This window comes from Pimephales promelas, chromosome 23 (assembly GCF_988280905.1).
Source record: "Pimephales promelas chromosome 23, fPimPro1.hap1.1, whole genome shotgun sequence".
Lineage (NCBI taxonomy): Eukaryota > Metazoa > Chordata > Actinopteri > Cypriniformes > Leuciscidae > Pimephales > Pimephales promelas.
In genome coordinates this window covers 13,237,392-13,248,961 of record NC_142791.1, presented here as the reverse complement: position 1 = coordinate 13,248,961, position 11,570 = coordinate 13,237,392, and the positions used below count along the sequence as shown (strand labels likewise).

At 36.9% G+C, this 11,570-nt stretch overlaps 1 protein-coding gene and 1 long non-coding RNA gene across 6 annotated transcripts in view; one reads left to right on the top strand and one right to left on the bottom strand.

Annotated features, from left to right (window-relative positions):
- Positions 1 to 139: 139 nt before the first annotated feature.
- On the top strand, positions 140 to 7,620 carry LOC148969423 (uncharacterized). Its single transcript, XR_016149603.1, has 2 exons — positions 140 to 430; positions 7,153 to 7,620. It is a non-coding gene; the product is annotated as an uncharacterized LOC148969423 (long non-coding RNA).
- Positions 3,090 to 11,570, bottom strand: part of sh2d3ca (SH2 domain containing 3Ca) — a 57,231-nt gene continuing 48,750 nt past the window's right edge. For 4 of the 5 annotated variants that reach the window (XM_039677932.2, XM_089126456.1, XM_089126458.1 and 1 more), the window contains 6 exons: positions 10,470 to 10,960; positions 8,818 to 8,933; positions 8,415 to 8,586; positions 8,171 to 8,282; positions 7,171 to 7,377; positions 3,090 to 5,713 (listed from right to left, as the gene is read on the bottom strand). In XM_039677932.2, coding sequence (XP_039533866.1) covers positions 5,538 to 5,713; positions 7,171 to 7,377; positions 8,171 to 8,282; positions 8,415 to 8,586; positions 8,818 to 8,933; positions 10,470 to 10,960 — 1,274 coding nt within the window. In that variant the 3' untranslated portion in view covers positions 3,090 to 5,537. The remainder of the gene's footprint in view (positions 5,714 to 7,170; positions 7,378 to 8,170; positions 8,283 to 8,414; positions 8,587 to 8,817; positions 8,934 to 10,469; positions 10,961 to 11,570) is intronic. The other variant, XM_089126457.1, reaches the window with a different exon arrangement.

The window sequence follows — 11,570 nt, the reverse complement described above, 5'->3', positions numbered from 1 at the left end:
CTGTTTGCAAATTTACAAATTTGCCAGAAAAATGGGAGGTTTCCATTGTCAGATCAGGCCTACCTGATGTACTGTAACCATCACAAAAGTCACATTGCTCATTGATTATAATGATTATTTTTAATGTGACTTAAATGTGTCCCCTCGGTCTCCTCAGGCGAGCGTGATGTATGGTGCAGTGATGTGGCGGTCCCCCCCTCGCCTCTGTCACACTGCTGACAGGTCTGTCCCGACTACGAGCAGATTGAATTGCAAATCTCCTGCCTTCTGTTGGCGTCCGAGGATGAACTGGCCCTTTGCAGCCGGCCATTCATGTGCTAATGTGAGGGGCAAGGGGGGCCCCGGGGCCACAGAGAGTCACATGAGGGGACACTTCGGACTGACTTCCAAAAAATACTATTTATCAGATTGAATTTGGACTATCAGACTGGTATGTGTACACTTCACTACATATGTTGTTAACATATAACCCTGATTAACCAAACTGATGGCAAACATGTTTAGAAATCCTGGCTTCTGTTGTGTTTTCTTTAAAAGCACAGTTGTTAACTTTGCAGGCTGCACATGAGTCATGACTAACAGTGACATGAGTTCAGTGGTGTGTATGTGTGTGTGTGTGTGCATGTGTGTGTGTGATTGTGTGTAGTTGTGGATGCGGCATGAGCTTTAGATTTAGATGACAAAGTGTTAAAGCACCAAGACATGTAATCCAGTCACTTTACATGTACTTATCCATTCAGCACATGGCAGGCTGTTCCTCTGCTGTCACCAACAGATCCGTCTGTAAATAAATCCACAACAAAATAGAGAGAAAGAGTGAAATAAATTCAACAAACATAATGACACAAATATAATCAAAATAGGCTGGAAAGAATGAGATGCTGCATGTCACAGCGTTACCCAGCTGCTTTAACACAATCTGAGGCATTTTCCGAGCAGTCATGTCAAGCCCAGAACCCTGTTGTGTTGGAAAACACTTCACCCAGAAATAGCCCACAGGCACACAAAAGGCATTTTCACAAGATTGAAAAACAAATAGAAAGTCACATACTATAATACTGCAGTAGAACGACAGGTTCACCTTGAACTTCCATTTATTTTTTTGTTTTAAATATTCTGTTTTGCTTGCAGAGACGCAAAAACACATGTGACACACACACACTCGACACACACATAAATATATAATTAAAATTAATATATTATCAAATATATTCATATAATAAGAATTAATAAAAATATATTAATGTATTAATAACATATACTAAAATTAAACAAATTAAACACTTAATACATAAAAGCTCGTCATTTTTTGTTTTTTGTTTACCATATATATATTAAATATTAAATATGTTTTTAATAGTATTATTTGGTAAAGATGATCAACTATATGTGTATATATATATATATATACGCACATATATATATATATATATATTTATTGTGTATATATTTTTTTATAAAGAATGAATTTGTATTAATCCTTAATAAAAATATTCTATTCATATTTTACTCAATGTTCACAGGTAAAGTGATCAACTTTTTCTGTTACTAAAATAAATATTACATTTTAGCACCAGTTTTAGTCACGTGCACATGAAATCTAATTTGAAATCTTGACAATCTTCACAAAAACACCAAAAAAGTTGGTTCTTAATATATTGTATAATATTCCATATGCTAGCTTTGATAAGGTCCTGTTCTCTTTCAGAGCAGATTGTGTATTTATGCTATTGTGTGGCTTGTCGTTTGAGTTCACAGACCACTGCGGCCTTCGATAAAAGATTTGAATCTGCATTTCCCCAATATTTTGAACACAGTGGTGTGTGACGGGCAGCTCGGCGTGTGTGTGTGTGTGTGTGCTGAGTGGGCATTCAGTGCTTCATGTCCCTGTGTCTGTCAGAGTGCCCGCTTTACCAGCAGTGCCTGGTGGACCTTTCTCTGACTGACACAGCTGTGCTGAGGACATCACACACACACACACACACACACTGAGAGATTGCATCATGGGTTCGCTGCAACCTCCCCTCCGTAGCCACCATCTTGTCTTGGTGAAGTCACTTTATAGCCTGATGCACGACAACTCAAAGCATCTACGCATGCTCTGTTGCAGTGCATTCACACATACACACACACACACACACACATTGGTGCAGGAATTTACACAGGCGTTTTTATACTGTACAAACTGTATATTCTATCCCCTAACAGAAATCACAGAAAACTTTCAGTATTTTTACATATTTAATATAAGTGTTTTTTGTATGTGTTTTTTTAATTACGAGGACTCAGGAAATGTCCTTGTAAACTAAGTTTACGTTGTAATAACAGTGTAGTACCCATGTGATGTGATTATACAAAGTTCCTCATAAATCATATAAACACGCACACCCACACACAGGTAAAGAAACCATATGCATATTCTGTTCACTCTTTTTCACAAGTTTTATGAATAGAAACTACATTCAGATGGTTAAATTTGATTCTGCGCAGTTGTAGAACAGCTATTTAAAGCAAGTCACCAACATATTATGACATAAATGATAATAGGTTATATTTAGTTACTACACATTTGGTCTTGTGTCTGCATCAAACACACATTAAAATGTGTGTGTGTGTGTTATTAGGTAGGGTCAAGTGCAGGGAGTTGAGGATGCTGACGTCAATACGGCTGACTGGAGACTATCTTGACACTGCTGCCACCTTGTGCTCACTTTGTAGAACTGCACTGTTTCAATTCTGTTCACTTTGACCCAGAAGTGTACAACACTAATATAATTTTAAAATATACATTTAAATACGTAATTTTAGCACAGTAAATGAATGTATCTAAAGATCACAGCAATGAAGATAGATAGATAGATAGATAGATAGATAGATAGATAGATAGATAGATAGATAGATAGATAGATAGATAGATAGATAGATAGATAGATAGATAGATAGATATAAACGTACTTTTTTGTAAGTTAACATTAGACCAATGAAAATAATACCCTACTACACTAATCTTAGGCATCATGAATTTCAGCGTAGGTTAAAATCAAATACGATTTTAAATAATCCTTGGAGGAAATAAATCACAAACAACACAAGCTTACTGTATTTTATTTTTTTGAAAAAACGAGTGCAAAACATATGACATACCAGTATGTACAGCACATAATAAAAGGATGCAATCACGTGACCTCGTCCAACTCGTCTATCATCGACCGTTTAGGGGTAACTATTTACAAAACGAAATAGTTACACATTTACCTTTACAGTAGAGAAACCAAACACAAGTTACAGTCCTAGACCAGCAGGCCTTATTAAAAAAAAACTTTCAAAAGGTTCAAAACTTACTTCCATGTACTGTTTTTAGCTTACTAAACAGAGCCCTCTTCTGGCTAAAAGTGAAATTGCATACTTTTTACACACTTTTCATCCCACAATGCTCCTCTATCTGTGTCAGACAGCGTCGTCTACTTTCAGATGTGCATTTATTAAGATACCTGAAAAAACACCATCAGAAAATTCCCTGGAAGTATGCATTGATAGACTGGGTGTGAAGTATAGCAGCCTGTATATGATACACAATAGATCGCGTTAGAACCAGATAGGCTACGCTGAACTTTTTATGGTAGCCTACCCAGAAATAAGGGTAGAGCATTTACACTTCTGACAGAGGTATATGTATGTGACTTTGGATTTTGTTTGGCTAAATTTACCAGAATATGAAAACAGTATTGGACTAGTGAGGGTTAATGAAATTGTTACTGTTATTTAACTCTTTCAAACTTTGTCTGCATAAAACTCAATGAAAATAGTGGTACTTGCTCATACAAAACTCGCCAGCAGGATGCCACAATGTTGCTATGCCTATGCTAGGGTGGTTTCTATGTGGTTGCTAGGTGGCAACAAATCAAAATATCTCTCAAATCCCTCATTGAAGTCTATGGGATTTTTTTTATTTATTTTTTTTATGCGGAATTGGAAATCATATGATCAAGTAATAGATCGCCGCACCTCAATATATAGCACACACTATGAGGTATAATTGATATCTGTTGGGAAAACTCCTCATCCTAAATATGAGCAATATGCATTAGCATTTCAACACAATGAGCCTCCATATAGCGGGTTGTGATTTACCTTATTGCCATAACATTACATTGAATGCTTGAATGAATGTACTTGCTAACATGATCTGGACATGGAGTTGGTCTGTAACATTTTGTTATATGGGTCTCTTAAATAATTTACTACAAAATGACATTCATTGTGATCTAGTCTCATTGAGAATATACATAATGCATCTAAAAAAACAGCTAAAAACACATTGCTATGGCCATATTGACTAGCATGGTCAGTCATGGAAGATATTAAAGGGGTCAGATCATGATTTTTGCTATTTAAATTTTTCATTATGTCCATTTATAATGAACCCCACAACCATTGATAATTTATTTTTTCATGAATATTTCCTCTCTCTTTTTGGTTGATAATTAAACAGGCTGTTTATGTGCCCCTGTGCCTTTAAGACTTTATGCAATTGTCTTTCTTCATATTTGAAATGGGAAATATAGTTATTTCCGCCACATGTAACGGTTTAGACCAGTTTACACTGGAAATGACCCAGTTCCAACATTAAGAAGGATCTGCAAAGCTGTAGGTGCTACACACAACCTAAAAACACTTCGATATGTGGTGGATTCGACCACTTTCACAGTTTTACCTCTAGTATTAGTTGTTCTCCTTATGTTTAGGAGTAAAGTCTGAATCAATATGCAATTTGTAATGTTGATGTGTAAAGTGGGCGGTCTTAAGTTACGAAATGAACCCTATTCCAAACACTAAGGAAACATTGATATGACCCCTTTGATATGACAAAAATAAACTTGGAAAGTGTGAATGTGAGCATCTGTTAGACACTCAATTCCTCACAGTAACTGTCAACTCCATTTCGACCAATAAAGCCACGACAGTACCGAAAATAAAAGTCAAAGATAAGACTCTTTATCCAGCAGATATCTGTTTGAATGAATGATTTGGCAACTTACATTCAGACATGTGACAAGTGAGTGTGTGTTCAGTCTATTCCAGCAATAAATGGTGACTGTGTATCGTCAGTGCAGTCTCATCTCCGGTACGGAGACGCGTCACCTCTGCAAGACATCTTTGCTCTTCGTTGACAAGCTGATGGGAACAAATTCGTGGATTCACATAAAACAGGATTCAGACCCATTGGGTTAAAGTCAACTTCATCACATTCTCTCTTTTTGAAAAGGAAGTGCCCTTGGTCACCGTCACTGAAGAAGAGATTTTGGCTTTAGATTTTTATTTCATTCCCTTGCCGTGTCGTTCACGTCTGTGTTCTTTAGGGGGCGCTATCATGCTCGCATAAAGCCTGTCCCCTATTGTGCATTGTTTTGCAAATCACATTGTCATGTTCTCCATCGCTCCCCCCTCCCTCCCCCCCAAAAAAGCAAAATGGTCCAGTCCAGGAGTAGGAGTGGCAGATAGGTCAGGAAACATACCATTTTGTGGGTGTGGGGGTGCTATAATTCACTGTGTCGTACAGGAGGTTCTAGCTTGTGGGACAGAGCGGTGAGGACCTTGTCAAACTTCTCATAGCGCTCGGCCTGACTTCCTTCCGAGCCACGACTGCCCCATAAAAGCCTCATCTGAAACTCTGTACAGAAGATTTCCAGAACCTCCTTCCGCTCCTGGAAATCTGTGAGTAGAGGGAGAAAGAGAGAGAGCGAGAGAGAGAGAGAGAGAGAGAATGTGACCACCACATAAACAAAATGAAAACAATACTATATGCTAGTGCACAGCAAATCACAATATGTGACACATATAGAATGTTATGTTTGGCAACAGTTCTTCTAACTTTTCATTTGTTAAACAACCATGTAGGAAGACGCATCATGACCATATTCCAGGATTGATTCTTGCATTGTCAATACAAGATCTTGAACAAAAATATATGCACCTATTGATGGAAATAACAGCACAACATTTATTTCCATCAAGAGGTGCATACATTTTTGGTCTTGTATTGACAATGCAAGAGTCAAGCACAAGGCGCGCACGCACACACACACACACACACACACACACACAGACACACAGTGAGATTTTTAATGTTTTTAAAAGAAGTCTCTTCTGCTCACCAAGGCTGCATTTAGTTGAATGCATGCATGCATTTACATAAAAATATGAATATTGTGAAATATTATTACAATTTAGAACAGTTGTTAATGTGTTCCTGTGATCAAAGCTGAATTTTCAGCATCATTACTCCAGTCTTCAGTGTCACATGATCCTTCAGATATCATTCTAATACAGTTATTAGATAATAATATTATCTATGTTGAAAACAGTTATTTACATTTTTATTTCAGGATTGACGAATTTATCTGAAATAGAAAGGTTTTGTAACATTAAACACTACTGTTCAGTGTTCAAAGTCAAAGTTCATTTATATAGTACTTTTTTAAAAGCACTTTTTTATTTTTTTATTTCTTGTATCTTGGTCATGTTGGTTTGTTTGCATAAGTATGTATGTGTACAGCACTTTGTTAAACACTTGTTTTTAAAAAGTGCTATATAAATAAACTTTGACTTTGACTACTGTTCAGTGTTCAAAAGTTTGGGGTCTGTAAGAAGATTCATTTTATTTTTTGGGGGGAAATAAATAAAAAATTAATCAATACTTTTATTCATCAAGGATTGCAACGGCTCTAACCCATATATTTTAAATTTATAATTTGCTTTAAATTAAATGAAGATTTTATGTTTGGTAATTGAACCTGACTGAATTTAAAATGAATGTGCTATATTTCAGATCAATATATTTGTTTTCCTTAATGAACACTAACTTTATTCTCATCTAAATTATAAATAATTTATTTCTGTATAAAATAATACTACCATTAAAAACATATTTTGATTATTTTTTTAATCAATGTAGAATGTGTAACTTAAATTAATAGTCTTTTCAGACAATTGGTATTGACTGGTTTCTCGTAGTGGTATAGGCCTAAAATGCACCAGAATGCAGGAAATCACATCTACGAAATAATTATTTTTTTTCTCCTAGACCCTCTGCAAAAAAAAAAAAGAAAAGAAAAAAAAACACTAAACAAGTATTTCTAAAAATGTTTCTAGGCACGGGTGAGGATTTACCCTGTAGTTTGCTCTCAGTGTTGGTGCGGTACAGTCCCCCGTGGTGAGCGATGGTGCGCGCCGCCTCCAGGTGACTCATGACCACGTCCACACCAGACTCCACACTCTCCCACGACTCCAGCGCCTCGCCGGCCGCCACACCGCGCTCCAGCAGGGACAACACCGGCACCACGTGAGGAAAAGAGGTGTTGGAGAGGACACAGCTCTCTGAAACAGACACACAATCATTTATTATAATCAAATATATATATAGAAACCCTCATTCATTATGTCAGGGATTACAAAGCGGGGTTTGAGAGCCACTAGAGGTTCATGTTGAAACTGCAAGGGGTTGTTCAGCATTGTAAATGTGTTCAAATCTAACCACTTCTTATCTGTGTGTGGTCTGCATCCTCACTGATTGAGTTTTATAATTTGTAAAAAAAAAAAAAAAAAAAAAACATTACATGGGATTTCTAGTTGTATGAGTGTGTTCTACACTTGGGATGGTCAATGGTCTCATCCCTTCATTTGTGTGTGTGTGTGTGTGTGTGCGCATTCCAATTTCAAGTGTGACAAAACTGGCAAGGTCTCGCACCACTCCGATGAACACAAAATCGAAAGAAAATGATTTTTGGGTCAAAATGACCCGAGGTGAGCATATTAAATAATATACATCCAACACATTTAATATGTTATTAATTTAATTTATTTTATAATCTCAAAAATTTCAAATAAATCTAAACATGAATTTAAATTCAGTAAAGTTTATAAATAAATAAAAATTATATACCGATTACATTAATATGAATTTAAATAAATATTAATTCCATTAATATTAAGAATAATGCTATATTGTCAATGTAATTCTTTCTATTTTTTTGGTAATTATTTAATACTGGTCTCAGTTTCAGTAATGATATTATCAGATAAGTAATTTCTCAGATAAGTAATGACATTATCATTACTGAACGCTAATATATTATTTTGTCGTTGTGAATTGAGTGACGCTCTACTTTACCTTTCCCATCATTCATGGCCTTGAGGAATGGCTTGAGCTTCTTCTCATAGAGGATGGCCCCTTCTGTGTGTCTCTGTCTCAGGGTCATCCACGTCTGCTCCAGCCGTGAGATCTAAACAACCACCAGAGAACCGAAAATTAGAACCGCTTTCTGTCAGTACCATATTGACTTCCATGCTCAATGCGCCGATTCAAGTGTGACTAGACTAGAGTCGAGTTTCTGAGGACAGGTGTGTGTTCTGACCTGCGGCAGCTCCAGGGCTCTCATGACCGCAGCGAACCCGTACATGTTGCCCATGTTGCTCTTGAGTTCAGCCGCCAGCTGGATGGTTTTATACAGGAGCGCGGCTCTCTCCTCTGTGCTGCCCGTACAGCCCAACAAGTCCACCGCCATCATTATAGACATGGTGTAAAACCTAGAGATCAAGAGACCATAGATACAGCTGATCACTCCTAACACTGACACACTTCAGCTGCAGCGATACGAGAATCACCGAGGTTGCATTTATTTAAAACAACAGCAAATCAGTAATGTTGGGAAATATCATTTCAATTTAAAATAGCTGATTACCAATCTCTGTGCTATTCAACTGAAGTCTATGTGTGTGTGTGTGTGTGTGTGTGTGTGTGTGTGTGTGTTTCCTAACCTCTCCAGCAGATCCAGTCTCAGCTGGTGTCCATGAGGAAGAGTCAGCAACTCCAGGCCTGAGCTCACTCCCATCATCCTCTGCATCTCCTTGGTAACGCCCAGTATCCTAGCAACCTGCCGATGGACACACAGTTACAAGAGCAATATATTCAACCCCACCCCTTTATTTCCATCCTAATATATTCACAGTCAGAGAACAGAAGACATTTAATTAGCCGTGAACTCGTCGCTTGATGAATGTGGTACACAGCGGTGTGGAAAGAGTTTATTAACCCTGGAGGTTTAGATGTTAATGGCAGGCAGCACCGAGAGCACAAGCGGATGAAAGGTTTGGGTCGCGGTCAGGATTTTATCAGATGCGCCGCACATAATGTTGCGTTTGGAAAATTAATGTGTAGAGGGAACTTGGCCCTCAAAATAAATACTTGTGAAAAATGATTTATTTGATAATAAACAACAATTTGCAGTATTAATCAGGTGTCAATAAGTCAATTATAGTAATTTATGTGGTTAAGGGTGATAATCATGTCAAAACCAAAACAAAAAATGAAGTTGAAACCAGAGCCTGGTCCATAGGATCATGTGACCAGATCTGAAAAAAGTGATCTGCTTATTATATCTCTACATGTACAGCTTCACTGACTGTTTGAATTCAAACTAGGGCTGGGCAACGATTAATCGCGACTAATCGCATCCAAAATAAAAGTTTGTGTTTAAATAATATGTGTGTGTGTAGTGTGTATAATTATTTTGTATATATAAATACACACACACACGCATGTATATATTTAAGAAATATTTGCATGTATATACTTTATACATATTTATACATAATTAATATTATATATAAATATACATATTTGATATATCAATAACACATTTTTCTTAAATATGTACATGCATGTGTGTGTATTTATATAAACACAAAATAATTATACACAGACACACATATATTATTTAAACACAAACTTTTATTTTGGATGTGATTAATCGCAATTAATCGCGATTAATCTTTTGCCCAGCCCCAATTCAAATATAATATAATTCTATATAATGAAAAAATAATGCATTATTATTATAACTTAAGTAGTATTATAATAACACATTTATATTAGTTCTGTCAAATCAATGAATCATGATTAATCGCATCTAACATTAAAGTTTGTATACATGGGTACACTGTCTGTTTTTCAAAGGAAGACCTTGTCAACTGCTCTTACTGCTTTTAAATTTATTTATTTTTTTTTTTTTTTAAGTGTGATTGTAACCATCTACCCCAGTTACATCATCATCATATCAAATGGATATTGCACTTTTAGAGTGGCTGGAACCAATGGAAGAACAATACAATCTTGGTCAGTCTTATTCACACTTATTCATACAGTTATTTACAGTTAGTTGAATATAGCTATACATTTAAAAATATAATAAAAAAGAAGTCACAAAAAATAAAAATGGGTATGCATTTTTATCCAAGTTATACTTTTGTGAACGAACAACTGAACCATTTATCCAGAATTTTGATAAAATATTCTAAGATAGAAATGGTTAAAAAAAATAAACTACTCAATTATTAAAATGTAAATGTAAAACCAAACAAATGCATATTAATGTATAAGGAGTGTCAGTGTATTTATTTGTGTGTTTTACCATGCAGTCGGCCATGGTGATGTGCTTGGCGGCTGTTTTGGGATCCACCTCCGCCAGCAGCTCCTTCACCCTCTTCAACACACTCATCTCCAGTGGTTTATTCTCAGCTGGCAGAAGAGTGGACTGGTATTTCCCTGGCATGAAGGAGGAGCTGGTCTCCACCAGGGGGAGCATGAAGCCCTCCACCCCGTCTGGGGCTCCAGGGCCTGGGGTTCGGCCCTCCTCCACTCTCAGCCTCTCCACGTAGCTCTTGCAGGGAGTACTGGGGGCTTGTCCGGGTCTCAGCTCGCAGTAGCTGCCGCCCTGCTCCGAACTCTCGGATGAGTACCCGTGGGCAGGTGTGGAGTGTGTGCTAGGGGGCATGTCCGAGCAGGGGAGGTTGTTATTGGAGGAGGACGGTGAGAGATGTGGATCGCTGGAGCGTCGCATCACTGGAGAGGGCGGGATCACGGCGAGGACACGCCCACCTGAGCCATGCCTGTGGCGGGAAACTAGAGAGACAAATAAAACAACACTGGGTTAAATAACCCTTAAAGCGAACCTATTATGCATTTTTATTATTTAACCTGCCCTGTAACATAGCTGTTACAATCTGTGCATGTAAACTACTACAACCAGCTTATGTCAGTTTTTATATTACGATCTTAAAGGTCCGTAATTTTATTCCTGCCATTATTTCAGTTAATTAGCAACATCAGCATGTAATACATTTGTTGCTAGTCATCCCTCTAAGAATATTTGGGTGATTTTGCGATGTCAAGAAGACCCCCGCTTTGAGGGCAAAAAAAAACATTGTATGGACTTTCAATATCAATGCCATAGTTACAATAGATAGAAGATTACAGCTGTTGATAATTAACAAATAACAAATAATGTGTTTTTTTTACTTGAAATCAATTACATGTATTCTAGCATATATTAAATTAAATTATAAATGCACAAATGAGCATATTATGGACACTTTAAACAGTGCTACAATGTTAACTTCTAAATTAAGCGGTTTTGTAAAACTCAAAAATATTATTTAACATCACTGGACCAACCTATCTACATTAATTTATACCAACAAAACACGTTTTTATGGGTTGGCAGTTTGTACAC